General features: G+C 47.5%; 1 protein-coding gene across 2 annotated transcripts in view; it reads left to right on the top strand.

Annotated features, from left to right (window-relative positions):
- Window positions 1–21388, top strand: part of APBB2 (amyloid beta (A4) precursor protein-binding, family B, member 2) — a 121018-nt gene that overhangs the window by 43339 nt on the left and 56291 nt on the right. The window contains exons 2-5 of one of the 2 annotated variants that reach the window (XM_012648491.1): window positions 7500–7708; window positions 16433–16495; window positions 16887–16972; window positions 17067–17127. In XM_012648491.1, the coding sequence (XP_012503945.1) occupies window positions 7500–7708; window positions 16433–16495; window positions 16887–16972; window positions 17067–17127 (419 nt within the window). The remainder of the gene's footprint in view (window positions 1–7499; window positions 7709–16432; window positions 16496–16886; window positions 16973–17066; window positions 17128–21388) is intronic. The other variant, XM_012648490.1, reaches the window with a different exon arrangement.

Here is a 21388-nt window from a genome sequence, read left to right as displayed (position 1 = left end):
ATGGGGGTAGAGGATGGTGTAGATCAAAGAATTAATCACATGAATGGTTGGATGTTGCTTGTGGTTGCTTGAATCTTGTAGGTACTTCATGAGGTCTGTGAAAAATTAGGCCCAACACAGTGTCTGCATTTGGCATTTTTGACAATGTTTGGAAATGAGATTAAGATGATTGGATTGGTGAGTAGTGGAAAATGAATGAGTCATAACTGATGAAGTTATCTTCCAACTATACGATGTTTTAGAGCATTGGACAAGTGGGGAATTAGGAGATTGGGTTTCTCAACCCAGCTCTCTGATATAGATGCTTATAGGTCTGTGTTTGAATATGAGATCGCAAAGCTAATCCATTAGAAGCTGTTTCTTTCCTAGGTACTAGGTCTGGAATTTAGTTTCCTGTTATTAGATGAATGATTTAGGATCAATTTCAATTACTGGGAATACAAGACTCTGAAATAACAGTGACTTACTACAACAGAAACACATTTCCCTTTCGTATAGAAGCCTGGCGGTAGCAGAGCACTCATAGGGTGGTTCTGCTCCACAAAGACTTCAAGAACCGAATTTCTTCTGCCTTACGCTCCAGCATCCCTAGGGTGTAGCTTGTGTCCTCATGGTCCAAGGCAGCGTCTCTGTTCCAGGCAGAAGAAAAAGGTGTGCCTACCATCCCTTTTTAAAGAAAGGCTCTGGAAACGGCCATCTAATCCTTGAGCTTAACTCCTCAGTCGTTAGAACTTGTGTGCGTGGCCATACCTGTCTACAAAGAAGGCTGGGAAATGCGGTCTTTATTCTGGGTGGCCGTTTGTCCAGTTAAAACTTTCCATTGCTGAGGAAGAAGAGACTGGATATCGATCAATACTCTGCAGTGGCTACAGGTACCTTGTTTAGGAGACGCCACACACCAGCTTCTCATAGACAAAAGGAAAAAGCACAGAACGGTTTGCCCACTTAATAACACCGTTAACTTTACTATTTTAAAACATTTTTATACTTAATTACCTGTTGTACAATATGACCAAAATTTAGAACTAGCGTCACAAAATAAAGCCACCCAGATGCAACGTGAACCCGGAATTATCAGTTACTGCCGCTCCCACACGCTAACTTCTTAGATTTGGTGCTGAGGGAAAAGACTCTTTTTTGATAAGATTCTTTTATTAGATAACTAAAACTTAATACATTTTTTGATCAAGAAATCAAATGTCTTCTCAACTCCATGGCTTTATTCTCTCACATGATTTTATTAGCTGAAATATGTGTATATCTTTTATATAGGCTGCTTCAAATTTTTTCCGTGTAGGTGGAGAATAAACATCTCAGAGAAGTAATAAGAAAAAATCTCATTCATAGTCTAAAATCCTATTTTCCATCAAATATTAAAGCTGTCCATTAACCACTCTGGCAGGCTGAACCATTTACTTTGGTTCTGCTGATTTTTTTTTTTTTTTAAAGGCACTTAACCTTTAGAACAAACGTAGCAAATGGAATGGCTCTCCAACAGAAATGCACTGGGGTTTTTCCACAGTCAAATGATATGCGGTTTCCTAACCTTGATCAAGTTATTTAACATTGCGGAAATCTTTTTCTTTGCCTGTAAAATGAAGATGATATCTCTTCTATCTCTGTGGCAAGACTTTGTGGGACAAATGTGGCTGAGTTAGTTACAGCACTTTGGAAGTCCTACAGTGCTCTGGAAGTGCGTGCTGTAGCTCTTACGTCGGAAACAAAATATAGTGTATGCATTTTAACGGAGGAGGGTGTGCCCTATTATATAATGTTCTTGCATGTAGATTTTGATTTTAGAAACCATGCACCCACTTTGGCTTGCATTCGTAATGTTCTGATAAAAGGCCAGATTGTCATGGAGATTGCTTAGATTCTCTATAATCATCTTTCATTCAGATGTTTAATGCTGTTGGGAAGTCAGGTCTTGGTATGCTACCGTGTAAAATAATAATGACCTTGGCGTTGGTCAAGGCAACCTCAGAAATAGCTTCCATCTTGCGGTCGTTTCTGTCGTACTGCAGCCTGAGGACTGCAGACCTAAGAGAAAAGCTTATTGATGATCCCGCCAAAATAATGGAAAGGAAAATTGGCTCCATTTAATATACCTTCAAACCTGTCTACCTTGAAAGAGTGTGGTGCCGGCAGTAATTCTATCAGCACAATTGTGTGGGAGCCAAAGAAAGATTCATGCCCGTGGTTGTATTTTGTCTTCTCTCCTCCTGCTGCTTACTCTGAAATGATAATAAAATGAAGTTGTAGGGTCTGGTTGACTGAGGATTTGGCGGGGGACACGTTCTCTGAATGATGTGGTGCAGTTCCGTTTGCTTGATTTCCATATACTCATAGATCTTCCTAGAACACCGTGGTTAGGACTAGGCACTGGAAACCTAAATAATTTAATGCCTGAGTTTTTGGTCTTCCTGCCAAACCTAAGTAATCCTGCCTGGTGTGGAACAGGGTGTGTTGCTGCCGTCACTGGGGAGTGGTGTGTAGGCAGACAGCCCCGCAAGGGAATCTAAATGTGACGTGGTCTTTATTTTTTAAAGGTATCAAGAAGTTGTTGATTTCAAGACCATGCTGATCTGTACCCATTCTTCACTTACCATTACGGTTAGACTTTTGGATTTTGGGAGTTTGTTGGTTTCAACGCAGTTTTTTTCCCAACACTTCTCAGGGAAACAGAATTGAGGTTACCGAAATGGTCAGTAGTTTTCTTAAAGTAAAATTGGAATCTCCACTTAACTATTTAAGTTTTTATATTTAAGATTTTTGTGGAGAAAACCCTTAAATCTGAGGTTCCTCTAGTGGTTGTATATTATGCTGTCATACTTCATGCCCAGGCTAAAAGGAAATAGTGTTTTTAGGGTATATTTCATATCATCTCAAGACTTTAATATCTCCTTTCGTAACTAGTAAGAAAACGTATGTTTTATTGTGTGTTTAGGTATTTAGAATTAGCTTTTCTGATGATAATTAAAATATTCTGTAATCAGGTCATAGATCGACCTCAATTATATATATGTATGTGGATGGATGGATGGGTGGATATTTACAAATAGAAATTTTCCTTCTGGGTAATTTTTAGCAGCTTGCATTTCATGCCTTTTAGTTTTTGTCTACAGAATCCCCCGACTGTATTGTGTTTTGATTTTGGTTAATAGTCTGCGAACAGAGAGGTATAATTTCCTTTTTATCTTCCACCAACCTCGGATCACTTCCTATCTGCATACTTTCATGAGAACATGAGGTGGAACAGAAGCAGCCTCAAAACAAGAATGTCTTAAATAGAAAACAGACTTAAATTATTTTGCTCTGACTTCATTTCTGCTTCTTTAAAGGCCCAAACTCCATGACATAACACAGCCACTCGCTGATTAAAGAGGTGCCCTAGACTCAAAGCAGTGTGTTTGCATATGATCCATCATTTCTAAATTGACAGGAGTGGCCAGTGTTATCATCTAGTTTTCTTTATCTAAGTAAAAATTACCTTTTTAATTAAAAAAAAAAGTTTGGTTGTTGCAAACTCTCAGAACTTCTTATTTTTTAGTGAAGAAACACATTGTGGTTGATAGCATTTCAAAACTGTTTTCAGCCAGGCACGGTAGCTCACGCCTGCAATCCTAGCACTTTGGGAGGCCGAGGTAGGCGGATCACAGGCGTTCAAAACCAGCCTGAGCAAGAGCGAGACCCCGTCCCTACTAAAAATAGGAAAAAGTAGCCACTGAAAGTAGGAAAAATTAGCCAGGTGTGGTGGTGTGCGCCTGTAGTTCTAGCTATTTGGGAGGCTGAGGGAGGAGGATCGCTTGAGCCCAGGAGTTTGAGGTTGGTGTGAGCTAGGCTGACGCCACGGTACTCCGGCTCGGGCAACAGAGCAAGACTCTGTCTCACAAAACTTTTTTTTTTTTTATCATAGAATATTTTTTCCCAAAGCCACATCTGAATGAAGCAATTGATAGCTAATAATCATAGTAATCACGCAGTAAATGTTTTTTATTATGTGCCCAACTTTGTGCTGGGTTCTTTGTTCCATATCAACCCTGTGAGGGTAGGAGCTGTCATCATCATTGTTAGAATTTAAGCCATTTGTCCGAGCTCGCACGGCTAGCAAGCATGGGAGCTAGATTCAAATCCAGGCTGTCGATCTGACTCCAGGACTCCTGTTTCTGATAGTAATACAGCCCTGAGAAAAATCCTGTAGAGTAAGCCCAGCAAAGACTATGTCTCTAGTGAGATTAAGAAATTTCGTGTTGATCTCATGCCAAAATACTTGATAAAAATATACATAGCATGCAATGTTGAAAGGCCCAATTTAAGGACCATCTAAATATCATGTTCTTGGAATATTTACTCAGGAATCTTTAACAGCTATGAATAGCTCCCTATTTCAAGGATACTCATATATCTTAATATTTCTTTAAAAAAAAGTATAGGGAAACATGTTAGATAATTAACATTCCCAAAACTGCTAAGGGTTTTCTTACAACTGTTAAAATAATGCTGCCACAGGAAAGCTCAACTGAATACAAAGTGTGATATTTCCAAGGCTATGACAGACATTCCAGTGTCTAAGTTATGGCTTGCAAATAAATATCAAGAAATATAAGGGCCGTGGAGCTATTTTGGTGAGCCTTCCTCTCTGGCAGGTTCAGATCCTGGGAGCTCACAAATTTGGGACCCTTTGGGGCGTGTTCCTGCTGCCATAGTCGGTATCTCCGCCAGTTCCTTTGGCTGAGGACGATTTCCCACCAAATTCCAAGCAGCTTCCGTTTGCCGCTTGGAGCCCTCGGCAAACCTGTCGATTAACGGTCTGGACCTGGAGTCCTGGCTCCATGCTCTTGCCTTCAAAGGTTGGTGATGGAGCAGGAAGAGATGAAGAGCTCTGTTTGCTGTATTCTGACAATGAAGATCTGGGTCCAGAAAAAATAAAAGAGAAGGGAGAGGCAATGGAGGCAGGCGATCAGGAAAAGCATCTCAAAGCCAAATTCGGATGGTTTGGATTGAAGCATCGGGCTCCGTCAGGAATAACACTGCTCAGGAGTTGCTAGCAGCAGCCGCAACCAAGACGTTGGAAAAGACAGGTTTTTCCTCTTCAAGAATGAGAGCACCATGCAAATTATTCTTCTGACCTTTTAAAGACACAAATCACATTAAAGCCTTCAAATTTTCCTTTGCGTAAAGGCTGAAACTTTAGCCAGTGGGGCCTTAAACCTCATTGTAGACTACTCGCCCCCAGGAGAGTGGCCGTCCTGTCGTCCTGACTCTTCTGGTTCAGGGAGACGTCGCTCCCTCAGAGACCTGCCCAGACCCCCCTGTCTGCATAGCCCACCCTGTCGGAGACGCGATCGATCATGGTACCCGGTTTGCCTCGTTTATTCGTTGCTGTGTTGCCAGCTTCTATACTTGGCATTTACAGGAGGCCCTCGATACAGAAGAGTGGATAAGTGGATAAATGAGTGAATTCGTGAATATACATTTCACATTTTTTTTATTCTGCGGAGTTTCTGTTTCATAAGCCCGTGGTTCTCAAAAGTGTGGCCCCAAAATCAGCAGCGTTGGCATCGCCTGGGAACTGTTAGAAATGCAGATTCTTGGGCCGCCCCAGACCTGCTGAGCCATAAACTCTGGGGGTGGCCCCTGCCATCTGCGTCGGTGCGGGACCTGGGTCTAAGGTAGTCACCTCCACAGCTGCAGCCCTAAACAACCCCGGGCACAGAGCAGACAGGGCGTATTTGTCGAAGGAATTAATCCACCTCCCTCTTCCCTCTCCGCCCCATGCCTTGCACACCCAGAGCTCTGGGTGCACAAACGTTGAGGAAGAGCTTGACTGATATTCTGAGGACCTCGCGGAAATCTTCTGTGCTCTGCAGTGCAGACCTTGCTAAATTTAGAACCCAGCTCGCCCCTTCCTCCTTCCTGTGCCCTCTGCAACAGGAGAGGAAATTTCCAGCTGCTGCTCAATGCTAATTTGTTTTCATTTGACTAATTTGTTTTCATTTGTTTCATTTGACCCTTGGGTTCCTGCGAGTGAGCCCAGAGGGAGAGGTGACTAGAGGTGGGCTCGCGTCACCACCAGCCCCACCAGGGAGGGGTCCTTGTGAAGAAGCCGGCCCTTAGGTGGCTGGAAGGGGCGGTCCTCACTGCTCAGGGATGGGCTCCTGTTCTCAGGCCAAGTGTTGCTCTGGGCCCAGCAGGCTCCAGCACGAGAGAGACTTCCTGGGGCTCTCAGCCCTGCTGTTCTTACTCTCTGACTTCCAGGCCCCGCCTCCCGCTCCCTCAGAAAGAACCGCGTGGATGCTCACCTGTGCCCAGCCTCAATCAGCCTCTGTTCGGTTTGTCTTTCTCGTGGTGGCTGCGACAGCCTCGGCCATGCCTGCCCGCGTGACGCGGTGACGTTTGCACACGGCAGGGCCCACGTGCGCTCTCCCTGGAATTGCTGCGAAGCACTCTGGCCTCCTCTGTATGGCCACGTAGCAAAGGGCCTAAACTTTAAAATAAAGTGATCCCCAGGTTTAGAGCTCGAGATTTTTAAGTTTTTCTGCCGACGAACACCGAGGCACCTGCCCGATTCCTCCGTCCTGCCTCTGGAGTTTCTCATCGTGTGTCCTCCCCCTCCCCTGCTCTCTTTAGCACCTTTGTCCACTTCGTGTTCGACTCAAAGCCAAGGACGAGATTTTAAAAAGCAGATAGTTCTCCAGCAAACTGATAATATATACACATAGATTAGGTATGTCCGAAAGTGTCTAGTAGATGTATTTTATTGGGTCCTCACAGTGTTTGAAAAGTTATTTTTAAATTTGAACGCCTTCGGACTTGGCAAACACCTGCCCGTTTTCCAGCCTGTTGTCTCCCTCACCACCCTGCTTCCCGCGCTCACATCCCTGGTCTGTTTCCAGACTCGGTCCTGTCCCTCATTGGATTCCAAGGCTTTTCTAGTCTGCTTTCCTCGGGAGTCTTCCGTGTGCAGTTGGAATCTAGGGTGTCAGGAAAGACTCTATCACGGCTCCTCTGTGGGTGTCCCAGTCGGGTGGGAGGGGCTGTTAAAAGCACATGAAAGATACATCATTTACAGAATGCATTTTAAGAAAGATGGAGTTACATTTATAGCAGGGAATGATACATGATACCAACCAGTAAATCTTCCTACTTGGCAAAAGGATTCAGTGGATTGTGCAGAGTTTGCTTGAGAACTTGATTCTCGTTAGTGGAGCTTTCGCTCGTTCGTAGGTTCTTGGAACTGTGAGCCGACTCGATCGTGAGGCCTTTATGTCCACGTTCTCACGTGTCGACCTTCCCATCCGATTCCTTACTTGATTCCATGTTACCCCTTTACCACGTACAGCCACACACGGCAACGTGGATGAATCTCAGATACACCAGGAAGAACCAATCATTTGGACTGTGGACACATCTGCCTGTGGGGTTCCCTTGACTATTGGTGCCGAAATTGGAAGACTCTTCCTCTTCCAATAAAATCCTCTGTTTCCCCCATTTTCCAGCAGATCTATGGAGTGATCACTCGTTTCAGACCGATCCGGACCTGCCACCGGGCTGGAAAAGGATCAACGACATCGCTGGGACCTATTACTGGCACATCCCAACCGGGACGACCCAGTGGGAGCAGCCTGTCTCCATCCCAGCGGATCCCCAGGGTTCCAGGAAAGGCTCCCTCAGTTCCGTGACGCCGTCTCCCACCCCGGAGAACGAGGTAAAACGGACTGTCTTGTGCTGGCTCAGTAGAATAGGTGTCACTTGTGACTTCTCTTTACACTACTTGCTTCTGCCCCAACAGGCCGTCGAGGTGAGCATTTCGGTCATGATGCATGTTGCATTTGGAATGTCAGTAACGTTTCCTCTCGGTAAACAGTGTTAATGTCCATCTTTCAGGGATGTTTTTATTTTATAATGGTTTTCGGGCTCTTGAAACACCATTCCAGGCACGGAAGCAAGGGGGGCTGATTAGTGAGAAGTGGTTGAGGGTCCCCAGGGCTTGAAGAGGCAGCACTTTACTCTGCAGGTACCATCCTTAACATACTTACACACAGAAGAGCATCTCTTGGCCAGACGCGTTATAATTACTGCGTATCTTGTTAGCCGTAGGCTCACTTGATAGCTTGGAGAGGATGTCTCAAGGATAACCCTCAAGAGCCCTCAACTGCTTAACTTCTATTTTAAAAAAATCTGTTTATTTAGCAGAAGTGACGTTATTTTAGAAACAATTGACAGCATAAATTTCTGCTATCCCTGAGGAAGAAATCTACGTGTTTAAACAAAGAATCGGAACATTAAAAAATTTCATTGTGCTGTTTATTAATAGGAAGATTCCTCCTGTGAACCTTTGTGAATCCTGACAGCAAACATTCGGAGAATTACAATTTAGAAAAGGCCACAATTAAGTAGTGACTTTTTTTTTTTTTTTTTGAGAAAAGTGTTTTGATCCCTGACACCCAGGCGTTTCTGCCTTTTTCTGACCACAGTCTTGGGTCCTTTACGTGAGCCCATTTCTTTCACCTTGAGGACACGAGGGCATTTGAACTGTGTCTCTATGGCCGAGCTTCCCTGTCTGTTTGCAGCTGTTATCACCCTTCCTGTTTTTAAAAGTAGGCAACGTCTTGTTTCCTAAATCTCTGATTATTCGCGCATCCCCTCTGGGAGGCAGTAGGGCCTATGAGACCCATGTCCCAGCCACGTCCCTGCTGTTGGGGGCGTTGGCGTCTTATTTACGTAGCCTGAACCTCAGCGTCTCCTACTTCAAAGTGACGCGTTGGGACAGGGTAGGCGAGGACCGTGGTTTGTTTGTACTTTGCCCTGACAATCGGCACGTGCTTGTCCCTGGGCAATTCTGACAACTTTTTATTGGAGCGTAATATTCCTACTCCCTGGGCGATTTCCACGCAGTCGTTTTTTCATCTTGTGTCGGGTGCGCTGGGGAATGAAGATGAACCAACATGGCCCCGGCCCTCAAGGAGCTTGGCACGAAGAGGGGTTTTCTTCCTTCCCCAGACAGCTGCATCCTGGGATTCCTTCCCGCATGGCCGGTGCGGGTTGGGGTGGGCCCTCCCATGAGGGGAGCTGGCCAGGATCCGCCTCTGCTCGCCCGTCCTCACCCGCAGGTCTTTTCTCTGGGCACCTCTGCTGCGGGGATCTCCTTCTCCATTATTCCGGGGCTTCCTTCCGCCATTCCAGCCTTCTAACCGTCTCCAGCAACGGAGAATGCCCCACAAACAGAACGCCGGCGTTCGTACTCTACAGACAGGGAAACGGGGGCATGGAGGAATCCAAGGATGGCATCCTGAGGCTTGTGAAGCTCGGAATTATAGTTCTTGGATTAATTTGGTAGACTTTTGTCTCTATGTTTTCTGTAAACGTCTTGGGAAGAACGCGGCGTGAGTGGGGCAGCTGCCTCGGGTGAAACCTCCGGGTAGCACCTCTCATCCTTGACCTCCTTCGGGGCCCAGTTTTGCCTGCTCCTCCCTGCAACCTGCCTCCCTCCCCTGTGCCATCCGCTGCCCAGAAGGCGCTCCCTCCCTGCCCCCGTCGCTCAGCTCCTCGCGGCTCTTAGGATCGGTTGTGGTTTTCAGGGTGTTTTCATCAACACCCTTTCATCTGATCCCCTCAAGACTCTCGTGTGTCAGAGCAGACAGCCAGCGTGTTGCCCGCCGAGACAAGCGGCAGCCGAGAGCCGGCGAGTGGCACAGCCACGCGGCCGGTGTCGGGGTGGGGTGCAGCCGGCCCCCCGACTCTGCCCTGTGCTGTGGGAACTTCCACTCTCCATTGGCACGAGTTCCTCTCTGCTGCGCCAACCATGTCACTGTGTGGACGCAGGTTTATCCCTCCGTGGAACTTGGCTAAGGATGCATAGTTTTAGCAATTTCAGAGAGAGACTCATACCCTGCACTTTCATAGAGCAATGGGATAGATGCTCTTTAGATCAACCTCTCAGTTGTTCGCTTCATACGCGTTTTACCCCCGTACCTAAAGCCGGCCATTAAGTCACGGGACCAAGCAGAGCTATTTATTTTTGTTTTTTGAGGCAGGATCGTGCTCTGTTGCCCATGCTAGAGCACATCATAACTGACAGCAGCCTCAAACTCCCCAGGCTCAAGCGATCCTCCCACCTCACCCTCCCGAGTAGCTGGGACTACAGGCACGCGCCACCACGCCTGGCTAATCTTTGTATTTTTTGTAGAAACAGGATCTTGCTCTTGCTCGGGCTGGTCTTGAACTCCTGGCCTCAAACGATCCTCCTGCCTTGGCCTCCCAGAGTGCTGGGATTACAGGCATGAGCCACCACACTCGACCCCAAGCAGATTTAAAAAGCAGCAAATTAAAGTCTTGGAGACGAAGGGAGGAGGAGCAGAAGAGGAACGAGAGGATTGGGGAAAAGACCCCACCTGCCTCGTACCTGGGGTGTGGGAGGCTGACGCTGACACCACACCAGAGGCTCGAAGGGAGGTGGGCGTTTGTGGTGCCGCCAATGACTCGTCCCCTCAGTGCACGTAAAACCCTCACGTGGCCTGTCGCTGTCTTTCCCGTTTTACCTGTGACGGCGCGGGGACGCAGAACGAGGCGGGAACTTGGGCAGTCCATGGCGAAGTCGATCCGACCGTCCGTCACCCCCAAGCTTCACGTTCTGTATCAGGGAGGCTCGGAGACTCCCGACTCTCTTCCTCTCGCCCCCCGGGAGGGCTGCGTCGCACACAGAGCCTTCTAGACAATCACTTCTCCCAATAACGTCGTCTAAGGCGCTAATGACAGTTGAAGAGAAATGATCATTTTCCCAGCACCATTTCTTTGATTCTTAAATAGAATCTATTTCCACTACATGAGAGAAAGCAAAATGCTAAGGGAAAGAAGCAGCTCGTAATATTTCGTGTTAGAAATGCATATTTTATTCAGATTTTTTTCTGCGCTGGCTTCGAAAAAAAAGAATCAAATAAATAAGTGCTAAATCTGTTGCCTGAGCTTCACGAAAGTTCAGGACTGAAAGCTTCCTTACAGTTTGAGGCTTTTACATTTCACATTCCAAAGTTCACTCGGGAAGTGTTAAGCGCGGTGGATCGTGTTTCCACGGCACACGCCAGCAGCGTTTCTGGAAGTTTATAAACTGGCCGGGAAGCATTTGCTGCTGAAATTTGGCACGCACGATGCTCTTCCCCCGCAAAGCGCTTATTTGTTCCAAATTACGTCGCACGTTACTTGGGTGTCGAATGCTAGAGCGAAGGGAGCGCCACGCACAAGATTCGTATGAATAACCAGTAGCCTGAGGCCAGGTTTTATCATATTTGTAACCAAAGGTGCTTCGGGTCCCTAACGAAGAGGAGTACGGAGAAGCTGGGTCTGACACCGGGAAGGCAACTTGCTTCTTAGAACCGTGGTCTCTTCTTGACCCTAAATTATTCTGTTCTTGCCGAAGTGCTCGTGGCCTTGGGGGTGCCCTGAGCAGCCGACACCCCCGGGGAGCACAGCGGGTCACCGCAGCGCCTGTGTGTTTTTCTCTACACTTGGAAATAAGACGGCAACATAACAGGGCCATTCTGCCATCATTTTACTGAACCTCCCGACCCAGTCAAGCAATCACAGTGTTTGAAAGCTGCAAAGAGCCAGGGAGAAGGGCCCTGTGGACGAGAGGGCTGAGGACCCCGCCAGGAGGCCTCCGGGGACTGCAAAACATGCTGGGTCTCTGGTCCCCGCCTCACGCCACCGAGTCAGACTCTCCAGGGACCCGTGAGCCTTCCAGGGGACTTTCTGCTGAGTATGACGGCGGCTCTCTGGTGACCTCGTCCCCCTCTTCTTCTGTGAGTCAATTCCTCATAAAGTCACTGGCCTCACCCCAGGGACTCCCGGGAACTACTGCTGTCCCTCGCTGCTTTGAAAGCTCTTTGTGACATCACATCCCTTTGTCTTCTGTGGCATGTTATTCTTCCTCTGGGAAGTGCCTCAGTGGTGGGGACCTGCCCCTCATCTTGTGTCCCTGGCACGGTACTGGGTACATGGTGACGTTCATTAAATATTTGCTGAATGAAGGAGCAAACCGGCCTCGCAGCCCAGGGAGCTGTTCGTTGATCTTGGTGGCAAAGCTGGAGCCAGCGCCCCAGGTCTCCTGACCCCCCTAGATTGTGGTTTCTATGTTGTGCTGCTGTTCACAGGGGCTAATTTAATTGCACAAGCTTCTGTCAGCCTGTTTACCAGTTTGATTTTTTTTTTTAACTTCTCTGAATCGTGTTTGTGTGATAAACCATATTGTTATACTCTTCTGATAGTATCACAGCCACCAAAAACAAAGAGCATTTTAAAAAGGACAGCCCAGCATGGCAGTGTGTTACAATCATGCCTGTGAAGAGCCATGGCACTCCAGCCTGGACAGCATAGCAAGACCCAGTCTCTACAAGAAAGAAGGAACAGCTATGCACATGTAAATTGATACAACAATATAACACTGATTGACATTCCTGCCCTATTCCTTGGAATTCCAGAATTCCAGGTTTACTGCTATTGACCAAGGCCACACCTATCAAGGCTCAAGTCTTGACAAAATGAGATTGAGCAGAGTAATTCGAAACACTTTATGATCCTCAAACTATGTTTTCCTCCATAGAGAGAGAAACTGGGGGATAAGGAAGCTCATGTCTAGAGCACCTTTGGGCAGCCAGTCCCCATGCTCAGAGCTGATGCTCTTTGTCTCGCTCTGTGGGCGTGCTGACGGGAGATCCTCTCAGCCCTGTTTTATTAAAATCTGTGAGAAAATTGAGGTCACAGAGCAAACGAGAGCAGAAGAAGAATCTGGACCTGGCTTTCCAGCAGGCTGTGTGTCTTAGTTTATTTTCTGATGCTTATAACAGAATACCTAAAACTGGGCAATTTGAAAGAAAAGGAATTTATTTCTTACTGTTTCAGAGGCTGAGAAGTCTAGGTTGAGGGAGGCATCTGGCTGGGTCCTTCTTGCTGGGGCGGGGGGGACTCTGCACGACCCTGAGGGGCACAGGGCACCATGGCCAGCGGCTGCGCGTGCTGCTGGCTCGCTTCTCTCTCCCTCGCTGAAGCCACGGGTCCCACTCCTGTGGCAACCCACGAATCCACTAATCCATGGAAGGGTTAATGCATTCGTGAGGGCAGAGACCTGACACCCAATCACTTCTCAAAGGTCTCGCTTCTCAGCACTGCCGCTTTGGGCATTAAACGTCAGCGTGAGTTTGGGAGACGGCAAATATTCACACCCAGCACCGCGTAACTTCAGAACTTCTAAGTGCAAATGGAGGTGGTCCGATCACAGCTTCCCGAGAAGCCTGCATGGAACGTTCCGGTGCTCTTCTTCTCTGCACTCCGCTCTTGCGGTCTGGTCTGCATCTGCTACCACGCCACAGAGACTTTGCCAGCACCCTGAAGAAGGTCCCCTCACGGGACTCTCCCAGCCCCTGAAACTTCATCCTCAAGAGCGATCTGTTGACGTTGTCAGAGAATCGACTCCAAGATTGGCCTTTTTCCAGCGGAAAGACAGTGCGTCTTTTTTTTTAATTTGTGGAGTTGTTTTCCAAGATCCCGCAAGAGAACTGTGGAAGGGGAAATCTCTCGGCAGTTGAGCTTGTAACCGTCGGATTGAGTCCACCCTGGCGCGGCTTCTGCACGGCGCTCCGGGCGCGGGTCGGTCCCCTGTGCACACTGTCCCCGAGGAGCCAAGGCTCCGGGGCTTTCCGGAACCAGCGTGGTCACGGTCATCAGCGCACGGGCGTTGCAGCCTGGGCAAGAGCAGGACAGGTGCTGGGAGAGTGTCCCCAGCTACAGCGCTGGCACCCGGACGTCACTCGGCTGTGCAAGGCGTTGGCCGCGTTGCCTGGAAGACGGTCTCTGTTCATCCTTCGCTGCTCTTTGCCTGTCTCGGTGTCTTCGTCTTGCGAGGCTGGTCGCTCCGCCTGCCTTTTCCTTTCATCGTCTTCCCCTCCGTTTCTCCTCTTCCTTCTCACCTCCCACCCGTTCTACAGAGTGAGGCGGCTACAGGCTTTCTTAGAATCAAAGAGTCTCTGTTGGTTTTTTTTTTTTTTTTGCCTCAAAAAAGCATTAGCAAGAATTATTGGCCAAATATAGAAAACATTCTCCCTAATTAAAAAAAAATTAGATGGATAGAGTATGTAGTTCTTAAAACTTAAGACATAGTGTTTTTTGTCTTTAATTGACCTTAAAAAAGATTTTTTTTAGAAATACAGGGAAAAAAGTTTGTCATCTTTGGTGTAAATGAATGTTTTTAAATATGGGGGGAAAAAGATCTTTGGCTTAGTTATAACGTCTACAATGCTTGTTTCCATTTTTCCTTACTTGAGTTCTGTGTGCTTTGAAAGGCTTTCTTTAGGAGCGCCCATGTTATTTTAAGGTTTTGCAAAATCACTGTGCGGGATCTTTGTTTATTTAAATCTGCAAAAGGTGATTGTTGGGAGTTTTCCAGCCAACTCATGTTTGCATAGCGTGAGAGCTGGATTCATGTAGTCTCAGAACTGTGGTCCGCTTTTACTTTAGAGGGACCCTATATCCAAAGAATAAATACATAAAAAATTGTGAAAGCCACACACACACAGAGAACTGTTTCAGTTAAGTGCTGAAGGCTTTTCTGAGTACTTATTTTAGAAAGTACTCACGTTTCACCCTCTCTAGTCCCAACGCGTAGTGTCTCCTGAGGATGATTTCTGGTTTCAGATTCTTTTTGTCAGACACTCTTCCTTTTTTTTCTTTTTTTAAAAATTTCTCCACAAAGATGCAGTTGTCTTGAGTCTTCCTAATTCATCATCTGATACCCTTTTTTCAAAGTTAAACTTAAATGAAAACCAAATATTGCTCATATATAAATAATGATGATGATTCGGGGCCACGTCGACTTGTTTTCTTTTTTAAAAAGCAATTCTAGCTTAAAATTTTATTTCACGCAGTTGGCATTTCAGGTCCTCATCACAAGTCCTTAGTAAGACCTCTGCAGTGTTGACTCTAAACCTTTTGGTCGCCGGCCCCTCTGAAATTTTGAGGAAACCGGGGCATCTTCTTCCCAGGAAAGCAAACCCCACGCTGGCTTCAGGGGGTTCTCAGCTGCTCTGAGCTAACAGGTCAAGACTCTCCCGGGTTATTAACTTTCTTCTCAGTAAAGACTGAACACTGCCTTTGGGGGTAGCGTCAGGGGAGAGGTAAGGGCTGCATTTCATCCCTTTTATTCATTAAGACAAATTATTTTGAAAAACATAGTGGTCTAAGTTCTTTTTCATTTTGAAAAACTGCAGTTCAGGTGCCTGAACCAGAAAACAAAGCAAGAGGACACCACCGTGCAGCCGTGATAATAGATTTAAATTTGCAGTGCCTTTGCCCCATGTACAGTTCTGTGGAGTCCAATAAATGCATCTTTCGACCCACAGGACATTCGAACTTAGCTTCTGCTCATAGTGGTTTTAAGAACTGCATTAACGTTGTGAGTAAAAGTTATGGGTCAGTATCCACTTCTCATTTGCAAGAAGCTTTAGTGGAAAAGTTTCCTATGTTGATTTATTTATCCAAGGACAGAGATTTGCATAACCATTCAGTAGAACAAATCCACAGGACTGTCTTGGGTTTTATTAGCTCCGACGATGTCCCCAGATCTTAGGGAGAAATACGTGAGTATTCACTCGGCACGGGAGAAAAGAAAAAGACGTTTTCTCCTCTGAGGTGGACGGAAGGAGTCGTTAGATGTGAGGATCTGCGGGAGTTCCCCCAGCCAGCCGGGCTCCACGCTTTGTCCTGTAACGACGTGTAGGAGATCATTCCACGGTGGAGAATTTGTGAAGAGTTTTGTGTCGTAAGGATGTAGAGCTTTCCATGAATTGGAAGAATCTCCAGTAGATTGTTTCCGGCTGTTTAGTGTTAGGGTGAATGTCGGCAAAATGCGAATGTCAGGCTGTGCTTCCTCTTTCTCCTTTCTCCCCTTCGTGCTCCCTTTTTTCTTAAAGTGAAAATAACTTGACCTCCGACCCCAGCTTTTGTGCCCTTAGCCATGACCATCCCAGTCTCCAAACCGCGGTAGTGTCTGGGGTTTCGCTCACACCCCCAGGAAACAGCTCTGTTTGGTTTGTGGGGAGGAAAGTGATTGCTGTGGAATTAGGTATGCTAGTTATCGAATCCTTGCAAGCGTATTGTTTGTTTGTAAGACCACGTTTAGAAAATAACTTCACTGTCTGCCTCCGATGACGTTCAGTCATTTGTTTTGGTAAATAATGAAGCCTCCATCTCTCCTCTCGCTGTAGTTTTCAGGTGATAGTCTGGATTTAGAGGGCGAGCTAATGAGTTGCTGTTAGAGTTAATTTGTTCTCTAACCCATCCTGTGAATATCAATGCTAACAACGTGTCTTGTGTTTTTTCTTTCTTTTCTTTTTTTTCTTTAAATCAATGTGCTTTTTTTCTATGTGAATAATTATATGTCTAGAAACAGCCATGGAGTGATTTTGCTGTTCTGAATGGGGGAAAGATTAATAGTGACATTTGGAAGGCAAGTATATTGTCAGATTTTAGATCATTTAATCTTTTTTCCTTTCTGCATGGCTGTGGCTGTATGTTTTTCTTCTCCGTGAATGTCATGCATTCTGCAGAGCTGGAGCGATTGGGCTTCTCGCTAGGGGCGTTCAGCTCACACTCACGGTGCCTTTTTTCGATGTGTCCCATTGCGAATGACTTCAGGCCGACTGCCCCAGGTCCCCTGGGGTTTTGTAAGATCAGGCTTGCACTGAGTCAGCACCCAGCAGCCCTTGCATGCCTCTTCCTGCCTAAGCTCACAGACACTCTCTGCCTCTTGCCGGGAGGACTGTTCTCCTCTTTGATGTTTGAGGCAATCAGTGGACTCCTCCCCCACTGGCAGTTAACAGGGGTCCGTTCTCCTCCAGGATTTGCACGCGGCCACAGTGAACCCGGATCCCAGTTTAAAAGAGTTCGAAGGAGCTACACTCCGCTACGCATCTCTGAAACTCAGGTAGGACGTCGGGAGGATTTGTCGTAACGCCTGGCCATGTGCAGCTGGAGTTTGCAGTAGGATTCTAAGTCCAGTTTTCTGTTTTTCTTTCTAGAAACGCCCCACATGCTGACGATGATGATTCTTGTAGTATCAACAGTGATCCAGAAGCCAAGGTTTGTAAGAAACATGCTTTCAGCGACCAGGTTATAGTCTTGCCTCAAAGTAATGGCTTTGGATGATAGCCTAGTTTTTACAAACCATCAACCCAGAGCCACTTCATAAGTGATTATCCCACAATTTTCTCTCTTTGCTGATCTCCCTGACACTTTAAGAAAATCCTTGGCCAACTTGGGTTTAAAGGGATTTCTGTAACCATCAAGACTCTGCCTGTATCTCATGACATCTGCTCTTTGCACAAGGTAGTAGGTTAAAATTACTGTTCAAATGGGTGGGCTTCAGACGTCTTTAAAGGTATGCCGGGCTCTGCTTTGCAGAGCAGTGGGAGGGGCGTGAGACCCGCCAGAGTAGCCTCCCACCTGCAAGGTGAGGTCTCTCTACCGTCCCTGTCATAGCACAGGTTGGAGGCCTGCGTTTCATGATGGGATGTGAGGGCAACCTGCCTCCGTTTTGTCTCTGGACTTTGGCGGGTACCAGCAGGGCTGGCTGTGTGGACGTGCGGCCAGCGCAGTTGCACGGGGCCCCACGGCGGGGGGACTCCTCTACGTAGGGTTTAATGCTGTGAGGTTGCCATCTTGAAATTCTTAAAAATTTAACCTTTGAATTTGTATTTTATAAGTGAAGTCTAACGGGACGATGGAGTGTGCACCAGGGGGTTGGCGCTTTGGGTTGCGCACACTCCTGCTGCCTCCCCACCTCGCCGGGTGATTCTTGGCTGCCTGTGCCCCTGGCACGCCAGGCCCCACCAGACCTCCCCATCTCTGCCCCAGTAGGGGACTGGGCATGAGGGGATGGGGGCTGGTGCACACGCCCCGTGGCATCTTGGGATGGGACTTGGTCGTGGCCAGCCCAACCCAGGCTGGTGGCACTGCTGTATGTTCAGTGGGGGTGAGCCTCTTGCCTGCCCCCAGTCCAGACACCTAGTGTGTCCCGCACTGATGTTGCAATAGATAACACTTGCGGGGCGCTCCTTTGCTGTGGGTTAAGGTGGTAGGATCCTGGGAAAATTCCTGGCTCCGTTCCCCACCTCTGGCCAGGGTGTGGTGCGTCTGGGAGCAGTGGAGGGAGGGACCCAGACGCTGATGGGCTGGTGTGTCGGCACCCAGCCCTGGGTACCCGTGAGGGTGGCATTTGCCCTGCAAGCGTCCCCATGTCTGAAGGATGCTGAGGTTAGACAGCAGTTACGAAACACCGTAACAAGTCGAGACAGAGAGTGCAGAAGGAAGGAAAAAGCTTTACGTTTTAGTACTTTTTATAGCGTTTCGAACAGCGGGCCCTATATTTTCATGTTGTCTATTTCAGTTATAAATTATGCCACTGATCCTTGGTACTAACTGCCATGGAATGCCGCCATGTCCACGCCAACACCCTTCCTCACCCCTCCATGCCATGGTTGGGGGGAGAATCTTCCCAGATTCTTTGTTATTTGTTCTGAATGCCAAAGCAGATCTGTATCTCCAAAGAAAATAGCAAATAGGGTTCCTTAGTAGTAGTTAAGTGGGGAGCACCATGCAGGTTCAAAACCTCGACTCCTTTGAGAAACTCTCTTATCACCAGTTGGTCCTGTAAGAATCCCAGGGTTCAAAGCGGGGTGCAGGAGCACACACCTGGAGTCCCAGCTACGCAAGAGGCCAGGGTGGGAGGATCACTTGAGCCCAGGAGTCTGAGTCCAGCCTGGGTGACAAAGTGAGACTCCATCTTTAAAAAAGAAAAAAAGTAAAAAAAAAAAAAAAAAATATCTCAGGGTTTCTGGTGAAATCTTCACTGCTTCTAATCAACTCAGCTTCACTGTACTAAGTGGCCTGATAAGACGATGTCCGCTCTGGAGCCAGTGGCATTTTGAACAAGTTCTTGAGCTGCCGCTAGCTGGCATGCTGGCCCTCACGGATAAGTTTCACAGAAAGGAAGGATGCAGTAAAACAGGACGGCGGGCTGTGGATAATTTCTTGGCTCCCCGGTGGCTACAAGGCTATCAGCAAAGGCTGGAGGAGGCCGGGGAGGAGCCGTGTGTCTGTGTCCAGCACTGAGGGCCGGGTGCTCGTACCTGTGAACCTGGTATGGAATCGAGCACGGCGGCAGGGCCCGTCACGCGTGCAGCGGAGGTAGGCGCCGTAACAGGGATGGGAGGACCGGCTCGGTTATGCCAAGTTGGTAGGCTGGGCTTTGTCTCTTTCGCCTCTCAGTTGTGTATCTCACACTGCTTCCATAAAAGATCTGAAAAGACTTCTAAGAACAAAAAGGTGCAGAAAATAGGAGGGAATAGTCAGCGTATCGGTCTGGGCTGGAACAATGTGTAGAGTAAGGAAAGATCAGACTGGGGGAAAGAAAGAAACCCACAGCTTTTCCCATCACAGGATTGGCACAGTTAGAAAACTGACCCGTAGGTGGGATTTTTTTGGTGCTTCCCAGTGATGACTTATACGGAGGATTCTTGGCGTAAATGGCGCCAGTCCCTAGAGGGGCTAATCAGAATCGTAGAAGGACTTTTGCCAACTGCACACACCGCTGGCTACCCGTCCCACCCTTCCTGGAGGTGCAGCCCCGCCCTGCTCTAGAAAGTCCTGTCGGTGCTGAGGGCCATGCATGCTGGGGGCGGGAACGGGTTTCAGAACCTGCTTTGTGCGAATCACACCGTGCATGAGGCAAAGCCTCCTGGTTCCTTATGACATGAAAGGTCTTTCTAGTGCTTCATTATAAAATAATGGGAATAACAAATATTTACTGAATGCCTGCTTTTTGCCAGGCGTAGTCCTGAAAGCTTTAACCTGTCATATCGCATCCTCACAAAAAAAATTCCGTGGGCTGAGTAGCACTATCTCTGTATTTGCAGATGAGGAAACTGAGACATGGAAAATTAAGCAGCTGGTAGGTCATAGAGTTAGAATTTGAATCCAGAGCCCATTCTCACCAGATTGTCTAAGAGAAAATTCTCACTTGGCACGTCACGCGGGGGTCACCACCAAATGATGTGATCAGGGTCCACACCAATATTCCAAATATAGAGAGATCTATAAAAATGTGGATTTTGCCAGTCGGTGTTGCATAGCATCACTCACAGGGAGCAGAGGACAAAGACCCAAGCAAGACGTACTTCACGCGGATTGGTGGAGGCCACGACAGCTGGACCAGCTTTTCTGGTCCATCTTGAGGCAGGGACAAGCTCTAGACTCTGTGGCAGGATGGCCGGGCCATAGGTTTTTCAGACCATCTCTCAGTGGCGTAATTTCGACTAGGCTTGTGAAGACAGCTGGGCCTGGAGCGGAGAGACTGCGCTGATGGTGGCTGGCGGATCCGCTCGCTGTGGACCCACCGCGTGGAGGGTGGGGGGATCGGGGGGTTGGCTGTGCTGCTCCCCGGGATGCTGGGTCCCCCCAACCTCTCATGGACCTGGGCCAGGGGAAGCCTTGCGTGGAAGACCAGGATGTTCTTTTGGAATTACCACACGCATATTTCAAAATGCAACAGCCCTATATGGAAAAAATTTTTCTTTTACAAATTTTGAAGAAGTCCTTGGGTTTAGAAGCGACTGTAATGAAGCCGCTTTGGAGGAGCCTCCCGCCCGGGCCCTCCCCCTTCCCCCTCTTCGTCACTCCTGCCTGTTGCATGCGCTGGGGGCCCAGAGCCAGCACCCCACGGGGAGAAATGTCCAGACCTGGGTTTTCTGGATGTTCAAGCCCCTTTGCAGGAGTAAGTTACTCACTTTAGATAATAACCCTTTTCATTCTTGCGGTCTGCCAAGGACCAGCGCGCCGAGTCCCCCCAAATACACAGAAAATAGCCTTTCTTTAAAAACAATACTTAAGTCTATCGAATTCTAAATATAGTCTGTGTGAAACGATTACCAAAAAAATAATCATAGAAAATGCCTTCCTTACTCCCTACTTAACACTTACGTAGTAAAAAAATAAAAATCGTTAGACTATCAGGATGTAGAATCCTCTCCATCCGCTGGGACTCTGGGCATCTTGGTGATCAGTTGTTCAGTGAAACCTCTAAATAGCAGCGGCACCATAAAATAGCCACACACACACACACACACACACACAGGCACACGCACACACATTCTCCCAAGGAGCAAAGTGTTCTTCTAACTTCAAAAATGTTCCTCAAGCCTACCTAATTTTTTATACAATAAATGCTTTGTACTTTTTTTTTTTTGAGATAAGGTCTTGCTCTGTTGCCTGGACTAGAGTGCCGTGGCGTCAGCCTAGCTCACAGCAACCTCCAACTCCTGGGCTCAAGTGATCCTCCTGCCTC

This window comes from Propithecus coquereli, unplaced genomic scaffold (genome assembly GCF_000956105.1).
Source record: "Propithecus coquereli isolate 6110/MARCELLA unplaced genomic scaffold, Pcoq_1.0 Scaffold288, whole genome shotgun sequence".
Lineage (NCBI taxonomy): Eukaryota > Metazoa > Chordata > Mammalia > Primates > Indriidae > Propithecus > Propithecus coquereli.
Note: the sequence above shows the minus strand (reverse complement) of the source record. Positions and strands in the feature narration are given on the sequence as shown.